This window comes from Aptenodytes patagonicus, chromosome 26, assembly GCF_965638725.1.
Source record: "Aptenodytes patagonicus chromosome 26, bAptPat1.pri.cur, whole genome shotgun sequence".
Lineage (NCBI taxonomy): Eukaryota > Metazoa > Chordata > Aves > Sphenisciformes > Spheniscidae > Aptenodytes > Aptenodytes patagonicus.
This window is the reverse complement of record NC_134974.1, coordinates 471639-491795: the sequence shown is the minus strand read 5'-3', so window position 1 is coordinate 491795 and position 20157 is coordinate 471639. Positions and strand designations below refer to the sequence as shown.

Here is a 20157-nt window from a genome sequence, read left to right as displayed (position 1 = left end):
GGGTGACCAAATTACACAACAGACAGTGGAGCCTTGTGAAACACGACCCCCCCCCGCCAGGACAAGAGACCCCGCCAGGGCGAGGAGCCCCGTCTCCGTCGGTGCAGGCAGGTCCTCCATCCTGGATGACGCAGGCCGGATTAAGGAAGCGGTGACGAGGACTTTGGCAGAGCCTGTGCTACAGCTCAGACGCTCGTTTACACCTTGCGACGTGGCCTGGGAAAAATCAATAAGGAGGCGAGCGGCAATAATGGGGCCGAGACGAGAGCAGTGGCTGGAGGGGAAGACAAGCTCTCGCTGCGCTGTGGCGTGCAGCCCCAGCTGGCGCGGCTGCTGGGCTCACCCGGCACGCTCCGTCTTGCTGCGGTGGAGCCGGGGCTCCCCTTGCCCCCACCGGCTGCGCTTGCAGGTGTCTCTGCCCCAGGGACTCGCCCCGGGGCCACGCTCGCTCCCCCAGCCGCTGCAGCCCCATTTCCCAGTGGGGAGTAGCCCCCCCGCTCCCCCCCCAGCACCGAGGTGCAGCTCCTAGCCTGGGCGAAGGCGCTGCTGGAGGACTGACCGCCTTGGGAAAGGGCAGCTTTCCCCGCTGACGCACCAGGCAGAAACTTGGCTGCCAACCGGTCGCTCCGGCTGGCATGTGCCACGAGCGGCTGGCAGGAGCGGCTGTGACGCGGCCCCACACGCGAGGCTGGAGGCGAGCGGAGCATCTCCCCGGGACGCGAGTGCCCGCAGCAGGCACATGTCCGTGCAGGGAGGCACTGCCGCCGTACTGCTGCCTGCCGAGCTGCCAGAGGGCTGTGAGTAGCCCCTGGATGGCCGTCAGCAGCCCAGAGGGCTGCGAGTAGCCCATATGGAGGGCTGCAGTCCCTGCCCTGTGCCAAGGCTGCAGTCCCTGCCCCAGAAAGGCGCCACTTCACCGAATCTGGGGTGGTGCCACCCCACAAACAGCTGCGCACAGGCGAGACCGCGGGAGCTGCCCACCCTGCTCTGAGCTGCCATTGTTGCTCAGGAAACAGCTAATTAGTCGCTCCTGCTAATTAGCCCGAGTCCTCCCTCATGATACCAACTGCTCCTTTTTGCAGAAGGATGCGCAGCCGATAATTAAAAACAAGAAAGTCCTTTGGCTGGTATGCGAAGAAGCCGGGGAGGCTGCCAGGAAGGCAGGCCCCGGCATGCATCACCACCAGCCGCGCAGCTCTTCCAGCCAGGCCGGCAGCGCCGGGTCTCAGGCACCCCCGGCCAGAGGGGCACCCCCGGCCAGAGGCCAGGCAGGCCCTCCCCTGCCCGCAGCAGGGACACCTCCGCCGCAGGGCGTCCGTCCCCCTTCCTGGAGGAGCCCAGCGCGGTGCTCTGGCGTGTCTGCCTGCCGCTGCCCGTGAAGGTGGAGGCAGAGGAGTGGCAGCTGCAGCCGCTGCGCCGGCAGGAGCGGGGAGCAGCCCCCCGGCGTGGGCTGAGCCGCCCCGGCAGGCCGGGGGAGACCACAGGCTCTGGGCACTCTGCATTTTAAAGGCTGCACCACCTGCTCCACCCAGCCAGCCTCTCTCCTCCTTCCCCTGGAAACTGGCCAGCGGGGCCAGGATGAGTCTTCTCCAGCTCCCACCTGACGGTGCGAACCACATCTGAAGGGCAGCTGGGAACGCGCTCTGCCTGCAGTGCTACCCAGCGCCGCGGGCCTGCAGGGTGAGGCCTGATCCTGTCCTCGCCACCTCGCATCCCTGCCTCTAGAGCCAAGCTCCAAGAAGCTGGGAGAGGCCAGGCTGGGATGGGGTGGGCTCTCTGCAGCCTCTGCAGGTTGGTGGGAGTACTGAGAAGGGACCCGGGCCTGTGTGGAGACCCCTCCTCTGCGTGGAGCTCCCCAGACACCAGCCTCGCCCTGGGGAGAGATGACCGATTTCCCACCAGCGCGGCTTCGAGCAGCGTCCCGGGGTCCTCGGCCGCCTGCTGCCCCCGACCAGGGCGGCACCGCCCAGGGGAGCCCCAGCTGGAGGCCCCCTGCTCCCCCCGCGCCCTGGCCCCCTGGGAGCACCGTACACCACAGGCAGCCACCGTCCCTCAGCTTTATTGGGGTCAGAAGCGCAGCCCTCGTTGGCGCAGGTCTGCCCGCGCCGCGCTGATGTGCTCCTGCAGCTCGGCAGCCGCCTCCTCGCAGTCGTTAAAGGTGGCCAGGCGGTAGCCCACGGTGGCCAGGGAGTAGCAGCCGAAGGCCACCAGCAGGTAGACGGGCAGGGGCAGCAGGGCCTGCCGGTACGGGGCCGGCGGCCGCAGCCCCGGCGGCGCCAGCGCCAGCGCGGCCCAGGCCGAGCCCAGCAGGGCGAGTCCACACAGCCACTGCCCCAGCTTGGTCATGGCGGCCTGCGGAGAGAGGGGCCGTGAGAGCCGGACCGACCCGCGCCCCGCAGCCACCCCCCCCCCCCCGACCGGGCCGGGCCCGGTCCCCTCCGGGGCCTCCCGAACAGGGCCCAGCCCTGAATCCCTCCGGGCCTTCGCTATCAGGCGCCGGGCCCCGGCCCCGGCCCCCTCCGAGCCCGCCGAAGAACCGGTACCGCCCCCGGCTGCCGGTACCGGCCCCCGCCCCCCACCTGGATCAGTCCCGGGCCCAGCGCCCGCTCTCCCCCCCCCGTCGCGAGGATGACGTCACGGCAGCGCGCCGCAGCGCGGGGGCCGCTGGGAGCTGTAGTGCGGAGCCGCGCCGCGTCTCATGGCGCATGCGCGACGGGAGGCTGCGGGGCGCCCCCTGCGGGCGGGGCGGGGCGGGCCCCCCCGGGCCGGGCCCGGTGCCGCAGGAAGCGCCGGGCTTTGTCGGCGGCGGCCGGGGCCGCAGGAAGCATCTGGTTTCCTCCGCGTCCGGCCGCGGCGGGGGGGGGGGGGGCCGGCGTGGGAGCAGGCCTGGCCAGCCCTCCCACGGCTCGCGGAGCCTGGGCCCTTCCCACGGCCACCCCCCCACCCCGCGGCAGCCCCGGTGCCCGGTGGCTCCCCCCCCCCCCGCCCGTCGCGGGGAGGGTACGGATGTGCCTTTGTTCCCCTGCCAAGCGCCGGCAACCTCGGCTGTGCCAGCGCAGGGGCTCAGCAGCAGTCAGGGACAGAGCGTTGCCCTCCGCAGCCCCCCCCCCCCCCCCCCCCCCATCACCCGACGGAGCCCCACGTGCCGGTGCATCCCCCTGCCAGCCGCGGGGACCCCCACAGCCCCCCCCCCCCCATTCCCTCCGGCTGGGCCAAACCCCTGCGGCACCAGAGCCTGCTCCAACCCGCCCAGCTCCGCTGGGATTTTCCTCCCTTGCAGGTCCAGGCAGAAGAGACGCCGTCAGCACATTTTCCCTGCGAGGCGGCGGGGGGGGGGGGTGTGGTGTGTCAGTGGCTGCCTCCCCGCCCTGGCCGCGCTCTGCCAGCCCACGCCGAGCCTCCCTGGGCACCAGCGAGGCGGAGAACCCACCCCAGGTTCTGCCGCAGCCTGGCTGAGCGAGCGGGACCGCTCTCAGCCACGCCGACACACAGCGGTGCGAGGAAACCAGGCTGAGAGCCAGCGGAGGAACCAAACCCGAGGCAGCTGCGGACAAGAAACTACAAAGAAATGGCTTTACTGGGCGGCTGAGAGCCCCAGTCCAGGCCGGCGGGGAGGGGGCTGCCCCGGGGAAGGGGCGGCGGGACATTAATTTCTCTTCCTGCCTTTGCCGACAGCCTTGGCGGGAGCAGCGACGGGCGCTGCGGACTGGTAGAGGGTGGAGGAGATCTTGTTGATGTAGTAGAGGCCGATCATGGAGAAGATGAGGCTGCGAGGAAAGAAGAGAGGAGGCTGCTCAGCTGCTGGCAGGCAGGAACACACGCCAGGGCTGAACCAACACCTTGCCCTTCGACTCCGCTGCGGTGCCTAACACTGGCCACCCTGGGGGTCCCTGGCCAGCCTTGGCCCTGCCCGATGCCCCATTCCCCTCCCAACGGCAAGCACGAGCCATCAGGGTCCCTGGCAGCAGCCGCAGCAGCACGATGGCTGCTCCAGGGCAGGCTCTGGACTCACCAGGTGGTCACGCAGACTCGGTGAATGAGGCCAGAGGCAAAGACAGCCAGCAAGAGGCAGGTGAGGACTGCAGGGGAAAAACAGGAGAGAGAAAAGATGCAGCCATGCTGCCCCAACACGTCAGCCTCAGAGCAGCAGGGGCCAGGGCCGCAGCGATGCGGCAGGACATACCTACCCACAGCATGGGAAAAGCCGCGGGGGAACTACCAGGGTGGCCCTTCCTCCAGGGCAGGGCTGGGACCCTTCGGTCCCACAGGCAGAGCGCACACAGGGCAGGGCCACGCCGCAGGCCCTTCGCAAACCCAGCCCTGCTGCCAGCCGGCACACCCGACGCCTTTGGACAACGGCGTGCTCTCCCTCCTCCCCGCCCCACGCCCCTCTGCAACGCTTACTCTCGGGGAATATCTTGGCCTGGAAGCCCTTGCCGAAGACGAGGTTCTCCAGGTTGTTGAAGGCCTGTCCGGAGGGTTAAGGGAACAGAACGGGGCACCGCACCCCTGGCCCCGCTCTCCCCGGCCCCAAAGGATACGGTGAGGGAGCAGACGAAGAGCGCGGAGCCCAGCAGCCCGCCCTGGATGGTCAGCCACTCGGTGGAGGCCAGCTGCCGGCTGTACATCTGCATCCCGGCGAAGAGCAGCAGCGAGAGCAGGGAGGAGAGCGCCAGGGAGGTGCCCGTGCCTACGGCTGGGGCCGCGGCATCACCTCAGCAAGGCCGCCGGGACCGAGGCCACCGCTGCCACAGCGACAGGGACCGCGGGGCCGAGGCCGCCTCCCGGGCCTCGGCCTGGCCTGCAGCGCCCGGGCCCTGACCTGCCCCCGGGCCTTCCCGCGGGCCCCGGCCTTCCCCCGGGCCCCGGTCCACCCCGCAGGCCCCGGCCGCCCCCCCCAGGCCCGCCTTGGCCGCCCCTTGCCCCGACCACCGTCCCCGTTACCCATGGTGCCCCGCGGCGTCGCCCCCGGCGCCGTCCCAGGCCCGTTCCGGTGCCGCCGGTCTGCGCAGGCGCACTACGGCCGCACCGGGAGGGACACGGCATCAGGCGCGGGGGGGGAGACACTGCGCATGCGCGGGCGCCACCGCCCCTCCCCGCGGGCGCGGCGCTCCGGCGGGCTCGGGCGCCCCCTGGCGGCCGGGCGCGGCTCTGCAGGCCCCACCGGCTCGCGCGCCCCCCGGCGGCGGGGAGAGGCGCAGCGGGCGGCCCCGGGACGGGGGCGCGGGACCCCCCGCAGCCCCGGTACCGGCCCCGGCCCCTCTCCCGGCGCCCCGCTCAGCCCGCCCGGGGTCCGCCCCGGGCGCCGCTCCCCGAGCCGCGCTGCCGTCCGCACGGGCCCCGCGGGGGGTGCCCGCGGGTGCGGCGGGGGCCTCCCGGTGCCGCCCCCCAGCCGCCGCCACCACCCCCCGCCGCCCCCCCGTCGCCGCCGCCGGGGCGGGTCCCGCCGAGCATGCGCGCCGCCGCCCCCCGCCCTCCCCCCGGCTCCGCCGCTCCCTGCAACAGACCGGGGCGTCCGCGGCCGCCGCTGCTGCTGCCGCCGCCGCGGGGACAGGCGCCGGGAGCGGGCGCGGAGCCATGGCCGAAGGCGAGGACCTGCAGACCTTCACCTCCATCATGGACGCGCTCGTCCGCATCAGCGTGAGCGGCGGCGGCGGCGGGGGGGCACCGGGGGGCGGACGGGCCGGGCTCCCCCGGGACCGGCATCGCCATGGCAACGCGGCGGGGCCCGATGGCGGAGGCGGGCGGGATGGCGGGGGTGCCCTTGAGGGCCGGGCAGGCCGCGGCGAAGCCTCGGACCCGCGCCCCGACCCACCAGGCCTGGGGCCACCGAGCGGCGATCCCCGGGGAAGGCCGACACGGCCCCCCCCCCCCCCCCCCCCCGCACCGTGTCACCGCCGGGGCCGGACTCCCCGGGGCCGGGAGCGCCGGGAGCACTAGGATTGCCTGCACACCCGTGGGTGGGTGTCCCGGTCCCCATCCTGGCCCCGATCCTGGTGCCCATCCTGGTCCTGGCCCTGGTGCTGGTCCCAGTCCTGGTGCTGGTCCTGGCTCTGGTCCCGGTGCTGGCCCCAGCCCCAGTCCCCATCCCGATCCCAGCCCTGGTCTCCATCCTGGTGCTGGTCCTGATCCTGGCCCTGATGCCAGCCCCAGCCCCAATCCCGGTCCCAGCTCTGGTCCCCATCCTGGTGCTGGTCCCAGCCCTGGTGCTGGTCCTGGCTCTGGTCCCAGTGCTGGTCCTGATCCCGGCTCTGGTGCCATCCCCAGCCCCATTCCCAACCCAATCACAGCCTTGGTCCCCATCCTGGCGCTGGTCCCAGTGCTGGTCCTAATCCTGGCCCTGGTGCTGGTCCCCGTGCTGGTCCTAATCCTGGCCCTGGTGCTGGCCCTGGTGCTGGTCCCAGGCCTGATCCTGATCCTGGCCCTGGTGCTGGTCCCAGGCCTGATCCTGGCCCTGGTGCTGGTCCTGGTGCTGGTCCCAGTGCTGGTCCTAATCCTGGCCCTGATGCTGGTCCTCATCCTGGCCCCAGTCCTGGTCCCCATTCCAGCCCTGGTCCCAGGACTGGTGCTGATCCTGGCCCTGGCCCTGGTGCTGGTCCCAGGCCTGATCACAGACTTGGTGCTGGTCCTGGTTCTAGTCCCAGTGCCAGTCCCGATCCCGGCCCTGGTGCCGTCCCCAATCCCCCTCCCAGTTGCAGCCCTGGTCCCCATCCTGGTGCTGGTCCCAGTCCTGATGCGGTCCTGATCCCAGCCCCGGTCCCCATCGTGGCCCCGGTCCTGCCCGCGGCAGGTGACGCTCCCCCCTCTCTCCCCAGACCAGCATGAAGAACATGGAGCGGGAGCTGGTCTGCCCGGTGTGCAAGGAGATGTACAAGCAGCCGCTGGCCCTGCCCTGCGCCCACAACGTCTGCCACGTCTGCGCCAGCGAGGTGCTGCTGCAGCACGGCTACCTCTGCTGCGACCCCACCTCCGAGCCCTCCTCGCCCGCTGCCACCCCCGCCACCCGCAGCCCCCGCCTGGGGCGCCGGGCCGTCCCCAAGCCCGACCGCCTCGACCGCCTCCTGAAGTCAGGTGGGCCAGCCGGAGGGGATGGGGACGGGGCCCAGTGGGCTCCCCCGTGGGAGGGCCAAGCGGCTCTGGGGCGCCGAGCCCCACCTGATGCCCTCCCTGCCTCCCTCCCACAGGCTTCGGCACCTACCCGGGGCGCAAGCGGGGCACCGTGCATCCCCAGACCGTCAGCTTCCCCTGCCCGGCCTGCCAGCGGGACGTGGACCTGGGTGAGCGGGGCCTGGGCAGCCTCTTCCGCAACCTGACACTGGAGCGGGTGGTGGAACGCTACCGCCAGACCATCAACATCAGCGCCGCCATCATGTGCCAGTTCTGCAAGCCCCCGCAGCTGGAGGCCACCAAGGGCTGCACTGAGTGCAAGTCCAGCTTCTGCAATGAGTGTTTCAAGCTCTACCACCCCTGGGGCACCCAGAAAGCCCAGCACGAGCCCACGCCCCCCACCCTCACCTTCCGCCCCAAGGTACGGCCTCCCCGTCGGGGTCTTCCTTCCCCGCTCGGGGTTTTGTGGGTGCCGGGGGGAGCCCCTGGAGGGGGACGGGCGCGGAGCCCCGCTGAGCTCTCCTGTGCCCGCGCAGGGGCTGATGTGCCCGGAGCACAAGGAAGAGGTGACTCACTACTGCAAGACCTGCCAGCGGCTGGTGTGCCAGCTCTGCCGCGTGCGACGCACTCACACCAGCCACAAGATCACCCCGGTGCTCAGCGCCTACCAGGCCCTCAGGGTAAAGGCCGTGGGGGCCAGGCTTGGGGCAGGGACAGGGCTCGGCGGGGAGGAATCGGGGGCACTGGCGGAGCCCCAGCACAGATGGGGTGTGTAGGTCGGGGGCGTGGGGGTTGCCGGCACCTCGCCTCACCTCTTTCCCTGCAGGAGAAGCTGACGAAGAGCCTCGCCTACATCCTGAGCAGCCAGGACACGGTGCAGACCCAGATTGCCGAGCTGGAGGAGACGGTGAAGCACACAGAGGTGAGGGCGGAAGGTGCCTGCCCCTCCCTGAGCTGTCCCTAGGTGGGGGGTGGCACTGCCAGGCGGGTCCCCTCTCTGCCCCGGGGCGTGCGGCACACGGACCCTGCCGTGCTTGGCAGGTGAATGGCTCGCAGGCCAAGGAGGAGGTGTCGCAGCTGATCCAGGGGCTGTGTGCCATGCTGGAGGAGAAGCGGGCGACCCTGCTGCAGGCGATCGAGGAGTGCCAGCAGGAGCGGCTGGCCAGCCTGCACTGCCAGATCCAGGAGCACCAGGCCATGCTGGAGAACTCGGGCATGGTGGGCTACGCCCAGGAGGTGCTGAAGGAGACCGACCACCCCTGCTTCGTCCAGGCTGCCAAGCAGCTGCACAACAGGTACCGGGGCCGCAGGGATCCTGGCAGGCATGGGGCTGCCAGGGCGGGCAGGGCCCTCTGGTGCCCAAGGTGGCCGCCGCATACCACCCTGATGTCCCTGCTCTCCTGTGCCGCAGGATCCTCAGGGCTACCGACTCGCTGCAGAGCTTCCGTCCTGCGGCCACAGCCTCTTTCAGCCACTTCCAGCTGGACGTCAGCAGGGAGCTGAAGCTGCTCACCGACCTGGCCTTCATCCGAGGTAAAGGCAGCAGGACCCGGGCACCGGCTGTGCCCCATGCGGAGGTGCAGCCCCTGCGGGCAGAGCGGCTCCCTGCCCGCCTTGGAGCCGGAGCTCAGCCATGGCCGCGGAGGGCTGCGCTCGGCAGGCGCTCGCGGATCTGCTGGTCCCCCCTCCCCGTCAGGGACGGCCCCCCCCACCCCCGGCAGCCCCCAAAGCGATCCCTGCCCCTGCCCTGCCCTGTGCCAGGGCGGCCGGGCGAGGGGGCAGGACAGGCAGGGCCGCGGTGCCAGGTGAGGGCAGCAGGAGCGCCGGAGGGTGAGTACGGAGCGGAGGCTGCCCCGCTGCAAGGCAGGCGCTTCCCTGCAGGGCAGGAGCCGCGTGGCCCTGCCGGACCCGCTGGCAACACTTTTCAGACCTGCTTCTACCTCTCTTTGTTTATAGGCTGCGGCCGCTGCTGAGTCGTCACCGAAGTAACTGAGGCAAGTCACATCCCTGCCCCAGAGCCGGCCCCGCTCTCTCTGTCCCATCCCTCCATCCCCGCTCCCGCCCTGCCCTGCTCCGCCACCATCCTCCATCCCCGTCCTGCCAGCCGTTGGTGGCAGGCAGTGGCTCTGCCCCCCCCTCCATCTGCTGCCGCTACTCCTGCCCTCCTGCCCCCTCCTCGCCCCATTTCCGTCCCCTTCCTCGCCCCATTTCTGTCCCCCTCCTCCCCCCACTTCCACCCACCATCCCCTCATCTCTCCGCTCCCCCTTCCCACCCTGCCTCCCTGCTCCCACCGCGCTGCTGGCATCTTCACACCACCCCGCCATCCCCATCTCCTCCCCTCCTCCTCTCCTGCTGCCTCCATCCTCTCTCTTTCTCTCTCTCTCTCCTCCCTCCCCGACTTGCACTCAGCCTGTCTGGTCCCTGGAGCCCCACAGCAGCGAGCTCCTCTGTCTCCCCGACTCTCGCTCTCCTCTGGTGCCTACACACGGTCTCCGCAGTCAGATTCCCCTAGACTCCTGCTGGTTGTGCGTCCGTGCGTCCGTCCGGAATGCCCCTTCCCTGCGTCTGGCCGCCTCCCCGCCTGCCGGGGGGGGGGATGCTGCCTGATGCCCGCCGGTGCCTCTCCCCGCAGCGCCCGAGGCCCCCGTCATCGACACACAGCGCACCTACGCCTACGACCAGATCTTCCTGTGCTGGCGGCTGCCGCAGCACTCGCCGCCCGCCTGGCACTACACCGTGGAGTACCGCAAGACGGACGCCAAGGCCAAGGGGCTGAAGCTGTGGCAGCGGCGGGAGGAGGTGCGCGGCACCAGCGCCCTCGTGGAGTACCTGGACACCGACAGCATCTACGTGCTCCGGGTGAAGGGCTGCAACAAGGCAGGCTTCGGGGAGTACAGCGAGGACATCTACCTACACACGCCGCCCGCCCCAGGTGAGGGGTGCCAGGGGCTCGGAGCACTGATCCGGAGCACCCCGCTGGCCGCTCGTGCTGTCCTTCTCACCCGCCCTATTCTCCTCCTCCCTGCAGTCCTCAACTTCTTCCTGGACAACCGCTGGGGCTTCAACCGGGACCGGCTGGCCATCAGCAAGGACCAGCGCGCTGTGCGCAGCGTTCCCGGCATCCCCATGCTCTTCGCCGCCGAGCGCCTGATGACCAGCTGCCACCTCTCCATCGACCTGGTCATCGGCGACGTGGCCATCACGCAGGGCAAGAGCTACTGGGCCTGCTGCGTGGACCCCAGCTCCTACCTGGTCAAGGTGGGCGTGGGCCTGGAGAGCAAGCTGCAGGAGTGGTTCCAGGTGCCGCAGGACGTGGTGAGCCCCAGGTGAGTGGGGGGCTTGGTGGGTGCGGGGAGGTCCTCCGCCTCTTCCTGCCTCCCCACCGGGCGCCGGCTCTGGGGTGCGGAGGGGAGCCCCAGCCTGTCCCTCGTGTGTCCATGCTGGGACTCACCCATACCCCCCCCACAGGTACGACCCCGACAGCGGCCATGACAGCGGGGCAGAGGATACGACGGTGGAGGCACCTCCACCCTACGCCTTCCTCACCATCGGCATGGGCAAGATCTTGCTCTCACACGGGTCGGCGCTCACCTCTCGCGACCCCAACGGCTGCACTGTGCCCTTGCCCCCGCGCATCGGTATCTGCCTGGACTACGAGCAGGGCAAGGTGAGCTTCTACGATGCTGTCTCTTTCCGCGAGCTCTGGGAGTGCGGCGTGGACTGCTCAGGGCCCGTCTGCCCTGCCTTCTGCTTCATCGGAGGGGGTGCCCTGCATCTCCAGGAGCTGGTGGCCAACAAGCAGGAGCGTAAAGTGACCATTGGGGGCTTTGCCCAAGCTGGACTGAGCCGTGCCCGTGCTCCCCGCACGCGTGCCGCTGTGACCCCCAATTGCCCAGCGAGCTCCAAGGCCTGGGGGGCACACGAGCGAGCAGGGAGCAGAGCACAGCGAGGGCAGCCCCGGCCCTGCCGCCAGCTGGGAGCAGGTCAGGTGTTTGTTTTGTGGGATGGGGGGGAACGGGGACAGCTCTGCCGTCCCCTCCTCTTCCTATCCACCTGCCCCTTTCTCCAGCTTGGCTCAAGGCCACGGGCAGGGCTGGGCAGAGGGGCCGCGCCAGGACCTGGCAGAGGGTCAGCCCTAGAGATGGGCCAGGGAGGGGGGTGCAAGTGGGACGTGGGGCTTGTGCGGGGAGGGGGGCGGGCAGGTGACAGTGGGGGTGATGGTAGGGGGGAGAGGCTGGTGCTGGCTGGGGTGGGGGAGGCAGCTGGGCTTGGGGAGAGAGGGCGGGGGGAGGCTGGGCTGGAACGAGGTGTGAAGACTTTTTTAAAAACGGTTCGTTTTCAATGCGGCTCACCCAGCTGCAGTGCCACGGCCGGGCACAGCCACCGTGGCCAGGCACAGCCTGCCACCGGGTCCCTTCCGCAGGCTGCCAGGCTGTGGCCCCCACTCTCCCCTGGGGCTGCAGAGCGCCGCTGGCTGCTCTGCCCTGTCCCCAGGGGAGCCGTGCGCTCGGCCAGCCCTGCCTATGCCTCTGCCTGCACGGGGCACCGGCCTACTTGCTGCCCGCACGTGCTCCGGCGGGATACGCTCGGCCCCTGTTACACCGCTCGGTGCCAAACCGCACACAGCCAGGGTGGGCTGGAGCGATGGGGTCAGGATCCGACCCAGCTGGGAGCCGCACAGGGCCGCCATCCACCGTGGGGGCCCATGCCAGTGGTTGCGTGCCAGGATCCGTCCGAGCTGCTGTAGTTTCTCCTGGGTTCTGTTACATTTGCTGTATTTTCATGGTTTCCTACAATAAACTGCAATGCCAGACTCCTTTAGAGCCACCCCGCGGCAGAGGGCAGCCACCCCACAGGGAGCACTGGCACTGGGGGCTGTGGGGTGCTGGCCACTCCCCGGGTGCGGTGCCCATTGCCAAGGCCATGGTGCTGGCCCTGGCAGTGAGGCCACGGGGCAGGGCTGTCCTTTGGGCTGTGGCCAGCAGGGGCCAATCCTGCCCAGGGAAGGGCCCGGGGCAGCCCAGGCAGTGCTGACGTGTCCAGTCCCTGCCGCGCTCTGCCCGGCCACGTGGCCGCTGCCACCCCGTCCGCAGGTGTCGGGGTGCTCCTGGACCGGCCACCAGTGGGGACCATCTCCCTGCTGGGCCTAGAGAAAAACCCCTATAGCATTGGGGGGGGGGGGTGGGTGTCCCAAGGGGGGCCGGTCCAGCTCGGGGGGTGGGGGGGGCGTGCTGCTGGGTGCTGGGGCATCCTCTTGGGGTGGGTAACGGGGGGCTGGACCCCCCCCACCCGGGTACCCACATTCCGTGGGGCCCCGGGAGCGGCATGGCAGGTAGAGAAGCTACGTGTGGGCCCCCCCCCCCCCCCCCCACCGCGCTGGCACCTGTCCCTGGGGAACACCAGCCCCCTCTGTTCCGAGCCGGTGGGGCAGGTGGCCGGGCCGGGCTCCCCGCGAACCGGCGGCTCTTTGTAGGGCCCAGCCCAGGCGCCGGTTTCAATTCCTGCGGGCCCTGCCCAGGCCGGGGGGGGGGGGGGGGGGGGGGGGGGGGGGGGGGGGGGGGGCAGACGCAGCCCTGCCCAGCCCCATGTGGCAGCAGCCCCATGCAGAACCCCTGCACCCCGCGGGGCCCTGCCCCGGGCACGCAGCCCCATCCCGGCTGGCAGCAGGGCGGGGGGGGAGGCGGGACGGACGTGACACTGTGCCACAGCCACCCTCAAGGCTGTTTTTTAGCTTTGCACCGTCATCCTGGCACACAAGGCTGGGGTCTGGCACTGCACACACACACCCACACCCCCCCCCCCCGCCCATCATCCCTGCTGTTTCCGGGCACACAAAGACCCCCCCCCAAAGCCCTCCCTGCGCTGAACCGCCCAGCTCCTGCCCTAATTCCTACCCCCACCCCTCTCCCCACCCCCCCGGGGCGCACCCTGTCCCAGTGCCTGCAGGGCTGGAAACCTGCTGGGTTTCGCTGCTGTTGTTGGCAACTCTGGCTATCAGTAAGGCACGTGGAAAACCAAAAGCAGCAGAGGACCCCCACCCACACACACCCCACACGCCCAGCTGCACCCCCCACCCCACCGCCAGCCTCGGGGCTTGCAATCCCCTCCTCTCACCGGGCAGCCCCCCGCCCCAGAGCCCCCGCAGCCTCTCACCTGCACCCCGGCATGGCCTGCCTCCTGGCACATGCTGGGGTCCCTGGGCACCCGGTGCAGCCGTGTCCCCCACCCAGAGCCCACGTGCGGCCGAGGCACCCACCAGCCACAAGCTGCCGGGCTGGTCCCACGGCTGGTTCCTGGCAAAGCGGCTGGCTCCGTGCCTGAGCTTACAAGGGATTTATTTGGGGAAGGTTTGTTTCCTTGTTTTTTCTGCCTTTTCAGTGGTTGCCAAAACCCTCCCAGCCCCCAGCGCAGGCTCAGCCCAAACCGGGACTGCCATGAGGCCACCCCCCCCCCCCCCCCCTGCTCAGGGCACAGCCATCCTGAAGGCTTGTGCCCTGGCCCAGCCCAGCACACAGCCCCATGCCGGGCAGGCCAGGTCCCACTTTTGTCCCCGGCCCCGCTGGGGCCACTCTGCTGCCCCTTGACACATCCCACAGCCCTTGCGCTCCCCGTCCACCCGGCAGCCCCCAAAGCCATTTCAGGGCTCGCTCAGGGTTTGGAGGATCCTGAGCCCGGACCAGGCAGGGGAAGGGCACGAGACAGGCCAGGCTCAGACACAGCTGTGTGCACGCCAGCGATGCACGTACAGCCTTCACGGCACTTGCCCCACAGCTTCACGGCCCCATCGTCACCTTTAAATTCCACTCGTACAGCTGTGGGGTAACTGGTTGCGTCAAATGAGACATGTTTGCTCACGACACAGAAACCAAGACTGCAGGACAGGCGGGCAGGGTGTGAGCAAGAGGGACGAAGTCCTGGCAGGACATGGTCACACCCAGGGGGGTGCAAGGGCACACCCAGGGGGGTGCAAGGGCTGGGGACACCGCCTGCACCCAGGCGCCTGTAGGTACAATGACAGCGAGTGAGAAACAAACCCATCTCTCAGGTCTGCCTGGCCTGAGAGATGAGAGCAGCCCCCCCAAGCCAAGGTCACCCAGGTGGGTGATGGCCACACCAGGGATGTCCCACCAGCCATAGAGCCAGAAGGGGAGTCACTCCCCCCAGGGAGACAGCCGGCATGCTGGGGAAGCCCCCGCAGCATCACGGTGTGCCAGGGCTCACTGCAGCCCCATGGGACACGGTGCCCGACTGCACCCATCCTTTTATTGTGAAATGTGATAAATATACCACAGCCGTGGACCCTGCCACCCCGCTTCCCTGACGAGTCTGGAGCCGACACCCCCTATATATATATATATATTTATATAAAATAACACCACAAAAAGAGCAACTGAACCCCCAGGGCTGAGCGCAGGGGGGGTGCAAGCTCAGCCCCCCACCCACGGTGTGGAACAGGGGGTGCACAGCCAAGCGAGCGTGGGAGCCGGGGGATGCAGGGAAGTCTCCCTCCCGCCCCAAATCTTTGTTTGTCCAGTTCTGTCATGCGCGTGAATCTGGCTGCTCCAGAACCATCCGGCTCCCACTGCCAGCGGCGAGGGGCCCAGAAGCACTGGGGGACACGCCCGGGGCCGGTGGTGCTCCCCCGGGAGTGGGGGGCCACAGCCGCCCCCTCCCCTCGGCGGCTGAGCTCCATCCCGGTGCATCCTTCAGAGGTTGTCAGAGGCAGCAGCAGGGTTGGTGTAGGTGAAGGTGCCGGCTCCCGTGCCGTTGCTGCCAGCCACCTGGGGAGGGAGTGGTGGGGGATGTCAGAGCCGGGCTGGGGAGGGGCCGGGCTGAGCCCCCTCCTCAGCCCCCACCCAGGGGCAGTGGGGGAACCCCCACACCCTCACCATGGGCACCACGGACAGCCCGGTGCTGTGCTCAGACAAAAAAAATGCATCCCCCCCCCGCAAGGTGGGCAGCTGTCCCTGGCCAGTGGCACCACAGGCACCCAGAGCCCCCATGGGCACCCCGAGCCCCCCTGGGCCCAGGAGACTGGCAGAGGAGCCGAAGCGGCCCTGGACGTGTTCCTCTCCTCCCGCATGATAAGCCTGCCTGGCAAGAGCAAAGGTAAATATTTACCCAGGCCCCTGGTATTTGAACAGGGCAAGCTGCTCACACGGAGCCAAGCAGCTGGACACGGCCCCCGCCCGCAGTACTGGCATGCAGGGGAGTGCAGCGCACGGGGGGGACGAGGCCGGCCCCCCAAACCCCATATCACCTGGGGGAGCCGTGCCCTTTGCAGGTGGGCAGCTCCTGATGCTGCACCTGCAGCTCTGGTTTCAGAGCCGCTGGTGCAGAATACAGGGTGCAGGATACGGGGATCAGCCCCCCAGCCCCCTGCCACCCCTGCACTGCCCCGGCCCCAGCCCCAACCCCTACCCCAGCCCCACTTTGTGTCCATGGCAGAAGGATTCCCCAACTCTGGCAGACGCGAGGGTCCGGCTGGGATGCGGCCGAGCCTGAGAAGGGGCAGCGCGGGCAGGCAACAAGCCCCCTGCCCACTGCCCGGGGCTGGGCAGGGGGAGCAGCCGCCCAAGGTCGTGGGGAGTTCCCTGGAGCCAGGCTGGGTCTGTCAGCGCCAGCCGCGCACGCAGCGCTGCTGCTCCATCCAGGCATGAAAGTTACACTCACCTCCCAGCCAGGACAGGACCGGTGTGGGGCGGGCTCCCAGGGCCACCCGTCCCCTGCCCCACCAGCTCCGTTAGCCATTAACCCAGCAGTCAAGGGACCTGCCCAGTTACCTGGCTGCACCGAAAAGCACCTTCCCCTGCACCACCCCAGCCCCACAGTGGCCGGGACACCGGCCGCAAGCAGCCCCAGGGACAGTGGCACTCGGCTCTCACCTGGTTGTAGGGGTTGGGCTTGCTGTTGGGTGACACGTAGCGCCCATGGCTCTGGTACGGGGTGTACTCGGCCATGGGGTGGTAGGAGTCCTTCGTGCTGAAGAAGTCCAGCTTCCCTCGGCTTTTCTGGCGGCAGGTGCAGGTGGTCTGGAGGGGAGAGGGAAGAGGTCAGGGGCTTGACAGCATGGGGACGGGGGCAGGGGACCCACCAGCAAACAAGGGATGGGGACAGGGGACTCACCATCAGAAGGCAGGTGAGGATGCTCAGCAGCAGCAGGATGCAGACCAGGACCAGCAAAGCAATGGCCCAATCCGGGACCACAGGCACCGGTGCTGGGGACATCACCTCCACAGTGCCTGAAAGAGGACCAGAGCCGTGTCTGCGCTGCTGGACAGAGCTGCGGGGCTGGCTGGGACAAACAGCCCTGAGAGACCCCCAGGAAGGGGTGCGAGGGGATGAGCCCTTCTCCACGGGGTCCAGTTGGTCTTCCCAGTGCTGTCTGCCACGGGCACTGAGAAGCTGCATTGGCTCTGCTGGCTGCAAGCCCTGAGCCTGTCCCACTGCCAAAGAGCCTCCCTGCCCCGGCCAGGATGCAGCCACGCTTGCGGAGCCCCGCAAAGCACCCCCGCGGGGCTCCATCCACCCTCGCGTCCCCAGCCCGAAGCTCCCGCTCACTCTGGATTCTGTCCAGCTGCAGGCCCATGATGACGCTGTTGTTGTCCAGCTTGTCCTTCAGCTGCTGCGCAGCGGTGTCGCTGGTGATGGTGTCACTGCCGTGCCCAAACAGGAGGGTGGACTGCACCACCACCGAGCCTTGGCTGCCCGTGAGAGGAGGTGTTAGCACCCAGATCACCACCCCCCGCAAGGGGCTCTGCACCGTGCAGCCGGGACATGCCGGCCTCTGCAGCCAGAGCCACTGGCCTGCTCACCTGAAATGGAGCTCACTGCATCCCTTGTAGGTCTGCCTGCCCATGCAACTCGCACAGCCGAAGACATATTGGAACTGGAACAAAGCATGGGGGTGATGGCCACCTCCCCGGCAGACACCCCTTCCCTCCCATCCCCTCGCTGTTCCCCCTCGCAGGACCAGCTGGGGCTGCCAAAGCAGCTGGCAGAGCAGATGCTTGGGGCACTTTCACAGGGAGCCCCAACAGGAGGCGGCTTCTTCCCAGCACAGACCAGGGGATCTTTGCTTGCCCAGGGCAGCCCGTGGGCAGGGCTGAGACTTACCATGGTCAAGACAGTGTGACTCAGGCTCCTGTAATCCTTCGACATGGGATCGCGCAGGCTCTCGTTGAAGCTCCTGTTGAGGATGTGGAAGGACAGCAGGACGCGGAGGAGCAGTCGGACCGCGGTGGTTTTGCTGGGGCTGGGACCACTGCTGCTGCCAGGCACAGCTGTGGGGGTCTGCCTGGAAGCTGTGCTGCCCAGAGCGGTGACAGGGGTTTTCTGCGTGGGGGTGACCTGAGTGCTGCTGCTCCTGTTGCCTTTGGTGCTGGAGATGGGGATCACCGTGCCACCACCTGTGGGGGAGGTGGGAACCACAGAGGTGCTGTTGGTTGTGTTGGTGCTGAAGTGGGTGACCCAGCTGCTGCTGTTTGCAGTGGCATTGGTGTGGGAGATGGCAGTGCTGCTAGAGATAGGCGCTGCGGTGCTGTTGGCTGTGGCGTTGCCTGCGGAGCTGTTGCTGGACTGGAAGTTTGTGGTGTTGCCTGTGGCAGGGAAGACTGTGGTGTGGGAGGAGACAGAGGTTTGGGTCCCGTTGCTGCTTCCGTTTTTGGAGATTGTGATGTTTGGAGCAGAGGTCATGGGGGTGGTGGTCATCTCAGTGATTGTCTCCATGGTGGTCGTGTCAGTGGTGGACGTCTCTGTGGTGGTTGTGTCGGTCATGGTTGTGTCGGTCGTCTCTGTGGTGGTTGTGTCGGTCGTGGTTGTGGTGGTTGTGTCGGTCGTGGTTGTGTCGGTCGTGGTTGTGTCGGTCGTGGTTGTGTCGGTCGTGGTTGTCTCCATGGTGGTCTCGGTGGAGATCATGGCACATGTACCTAGAGGAGACACCAGGAGTCGGCGGCTGGGACTGCAGCACCGGTTTGGGAAGGTTTTACACAACACGGCTCCTCAGCTGGATGCCCCCCTGGGCCATGAGGCACCGAGAAGCACCACAACCTCCAGGAGCTGCCCACCTGCTGCCCACGAGGCCAAGACCTTCAGGAACATCCCACAACTGGGGCTTGTGCTGGGCACATGTGGCACCACCAAGGGTCCGGGAGGTGCCACCTGGGTGGCTGGCACCGGCTCCATGCCCAGCCCTGCAGATCCCCCCTGCTCCTGAGGGGACCCTGCCACACTGGGGGGCTCAGGCACAGCTCCCCCACCTCAACAAAAACCTCCTTTGCTGCGGGTCGCTGGGCTGGGAGGGTGGGGTGCCACCCGTGCCCCCCCCAACCAGCATGGCCTGGCTGCTGGCCAGCACAGGCGGCTCCCGGCTGGTTTCCCAGTGGGTGCCGCAGGAGCCAGCGGCACTGGAGGAGAGCCCGGGGTCCGGACAGCTCACCGAGACACACCTGCATACCAGCCTGCAAGCCCCAGGCGCAGCCTGCTCTGGCTGGCCCTGGCACAGCCCCCCTGCCCGGCCCTAGCCGATCCTTTTGGACACGGCTAAAAGGGGCCGTGGCCACAGTGAGGTCCCCAGGTCCCGGCTTTGCTGGGGACAACCAGCCCTGGGGTGCTGCACCCCGGGGCCAGACCAGGAGAGATAGCGATGTCCCTGCTGCTGCTGTGCTGAGGGCCACTGGCTCTGGTGCCCCCCAGTCCCTGCTCAGAAAGCAGACCAGGGCATCCAGCTCCTGGTCCCCCTGCCCCATTACCTCCCCGCTCGCCCGGGTCCCAGCCCAGCTCCCTCCGGCTCAGGGTCCCGCCAGCCCCAGCCCTTCACCTGTGCCCAGCACCAGCAGCAGCAGAAAAGTTGTGAACGCCATGGGGCTCATCCCGGGGGGTCCTGGTGCCTCTTGGGGCTCTGCGGCAGCTGCTCTCCTGTTAGCTGTCAGCGCGCTCTGCAATCCGGGAATCAGGAACTGGCAGCTGGGCAGTGGCAGGAGCTTTATAGAGCACCTGGAGCAGGTGGGAAGGCCCCACCCAGCCGGCGGCCCCGGGGAGAGGGAGTCCCTCCGCCCCACTTGGTGCAGGGCACGGGCATGCTGCCTCACTGATGGGGTCCCCACGGCATCATCCCCAAGGGTGGGGTCCCCCACGCTCCCCCGGCTTGGGGAGACACCACCAGCAGCATCCCCGTGTCACAGGTGGACGCAGCCTCAGGTGGGGACATGGGGAAGGGCCAGCAGCTGGGCGTCCCTGGGCAGGGGTGGGGGGCAGCATCTACTCAGCCCCGTGGGCTGAGCCACAGCCCCCAGGACCCGGTGGGGAGCATGAAGGGATGGAGCCCCCCAGCCCCTTGCGCGGGGGGGGGGGGCCTCATCCTCTGGCTCAGCCTGGGGTTAATCATTACCAGCTGGCCACTGCCTCGCCCTACACTCAAACACTGGTGATTCCCCCCCCCCCCCGAAATGCTTACACAGGTAGGGCCCAGGGCCCCACAAAATCCCAGTACCTCCCAGTAACCTCCCCGTCAGGTCCCAGGGCCACTCCTAGGTATGAGGGCCCCAGCGGGCACAAGACCCCCTTCCCACTCAGGATGTGGCCCCTGGCCCAGGCTGATGTGCAGTGCCAAGCCAGATGCCGATGCTCCACCCCAGAGGTACCAGGTGCCACCCATGCCAGGGCGCAGAGCCCCCATCCTCCCCGGTGACACGTGCTCCTGGCACGGCCGGACCACACCAGCCTTTCTGGTCCCCCCCCTGTCCCTGCCCTGCGGGAGAGCCCTGATTGCTGGGGAGGGCCCCAATTCTCGGGGAGGGCTTCTTGGGCTCTGCTGAACTGCCACCCCAGCCATACCGGGGGGTTTCTGAGGCGTCGGTGCAAAGGGAGCGAAGACGAGGGGACCCTTTGCGCTGCAGTAACAGCAGGGCAGGGATGGGCGGCCTGGGCATCATCACGGGTGTGACACGACCCAGCTGCACCCAATCCCCCGACGGGGTCCACAGCCTCGGTGCCAGGCAAGGGGAATGCGGGCAGGGCACGGGCAGGGGACAGGCAGCCACGCTCTGGGC

The 20157-nt window shown here is 68.9% G+C and overlaps 4 protein-coding genes across 6 annotated transcripts; 1 reads left to right on the top strand and 3 right to left on the bottom strand.

The window, feature by feature from the left end:
* Positions 1 to 2043: 2043 nt before the first annotated feature.
* Positions 2044 to 2639, bottom strand: DPM3 (dolichyl-phosphate mannosyltransferase subunit 3, regulatory). The gene is made up of 2 exons (XM_076360144.1): positions 2580 to 2639; positions 2044 to 2352 (listed from the first exon to the last, which is right to left on the bottom strand). Exon 2 carries the CDS (start codon positions 2344 to 2346, stop codon positions 2068 to 2070), a length of 279 nt encoding a protein of 92 aa, XP_076216259.1. The 5' UTR covers positions 2347 to 2352; positions 2580 to 2639; the 3' UTR covers positions 2044 to 2067.
* Positions 2640 to 3559: 920 nt separating this feature from the next.
* Positions 3560 to 7268, bottom strand: KRTCAP2 (keratinocyte associated protein 2). 2 transcript variants are annotated; one of them, XM_076360143.1, is made up of 5 exons: positions 7199 to 7268; positions 4542 to 4696; positions 4405 to 4468; positions 4013 to 4079; positions 3560 to 3767 (listed from the first exon to the last, which is right to left on the bottom strand). In XM_076360143.1, the coding sequence occupies exons 2-5, from the start codon at positions 4632 to 4634 to the stop codon at positions 3647 to 3649; spliced, it is 345 nt and encodes a 114-aa protein (XP_076216258.1). In that variant the 5' UTR covers positions 4635 to 4696; positions 7199 to 7268; the 3' UTR covers positions 3560 to 3646. The 2 variants fall into 2 exon arrangements, with proteins under 2 accessions (XP_076216258.1, XP_076216257.1); XM_076360142.1 differs by lacking the exon at positions 7199 to 7268 and adding an exon at positions 4945 to 5022.
* On the top strand, positions 5520 to 10836 carry TRIM46 (tripartite motif containing 46). Of its 2 annotated transcripts, none has more exons than XM_076360141.1 (9): positions 5520 to 5640; positions 6816 to 7071; positions 7185 to 7528; positions 7644 to 7787; positions 7934 to 8029; positions 8149 to 8402; positions 8519 to 8640; positions 9741 to 10040; positions 10577 to 10836. In XM_076360141.1, exons 1-9 carry the CDS (start codon positions 5578 to 5580, stop codon positions 10777 to 10779), a joined length of 1782 nt encoding a protein of 593 aa, XP_076216256.1. In that variant the 5' UTR covers positions 5520 to 5577; the 3' UTR covers positions 10780 to 10836. The 2 variants fall into 2 exon arrangements, with proteins under 2 accessions (XP_076216256.1, XP_076216255.1); XM_076360140.1 differs by lacking the exon at positions 10577 to 10836 and adding an exon at positions 9064 to 9101 and having other exon boundaries at positions 9741 to 9804.
* A 3517-nt stretch (positions 10837 to 14353) lies between these two features.
* Positions 14354 to 19044, bottom strand: MUC1 (mucin 1, cell surface associated). Its single transcript, XM_076359877.1, has 7 exons — positions 18927 to 19044; positions 17225 to 18036; positions 16924 to 16997; positions 16670 to 16812; positions 16235 to 16350; positions 15994 to 16140; positions 14354 to 14889 (listed from the first exon to the last, which is right to left on the bottom strand). The coding sequence occupies exons 1-7, from the start codon at positions 18976 to 18978 to the stop codon at positions 14815 to 14817; spliced, it is 1419 nt and encodes a 472-aa protein (XP_076215992.1). The 5' UTR covers positions 18979 to 19044; the 3' UTR covers positions 14354 to 14814.
* Positions 19045 to 20157: the final 1113 nt, after the last annotated feature.

Excerpts from the sequence above, each read along its gene's own strand:
- DPM3 (XM_076360144.1), bottom strand. The coding sequence starts at position 2,346 with ATGACCAAGCTGGGGCAGTGGCTGTGTGGACTCGCCCTGCTGGGCTCG.
- KRTCAP2 (XM_076360142.1), bottom strand. Across the intron at positions 4,469-4,541 it reads TCTTCGTCTGCTCCCTCACC|GCCTTCAACAACCTGGAGAA; the intron begins GTATCCTTTGGG and ends CCCTCCGGACAG. Across the intron at positions 3,768-4,012 it reads CGAGTCTGCGTGACCACCTG|CCTCATCTTCTCCATGATCG; the intron begins GTGAGTCCAGAG and ends CTTTCCTCGCAG.
- TRIM46 (XM_076360141.1), top strand. The coding sequence starts at position 5,578 with ATGGCCGAAGGCGAGGACCTGCAGACCTTCACCTCCATCATGGACGCG. Across the intron at positions 8,403-8,518 it reads GCCAAGCAGCTGCACAACAG|GATCCTCAGGGCTACCGACT; the intron begins GTACCGGGGCCG and ends CCTGTGCCGCAG. Across the intron at positions 10,041-10,576 it reads ACACACGCCGCCCGCCCCAG|GTACGACCCCGACAGCGGCC; the intron begins GTGAGGGGTGCC and ends CCCCCCCCACAG.
- MUC1 (XM_076359877.1), bottom strand. The coding sequence starts at position 18,978 with ATGAGCCCCATGGCGTTCACAACTTTTCTGCTGCTGCTGGTGCTGGGC. Across the intron at positions 16,351-16,669 it reads GCAGCTGGACAGAATCCAGA|GCACTGTGGAGGTGATGTCC; the intron begins GTGAGCGGGAGC and ends GTCCTCTTTCAG. Across the intron at positions 16,141-16,234 it reads TCCTCACCTGCCTTCTGATG|ACCACCTGCACCTGCCGCCA; the intron begins GTGAGTCCCCTG and ends TCTCCCCTCCAG.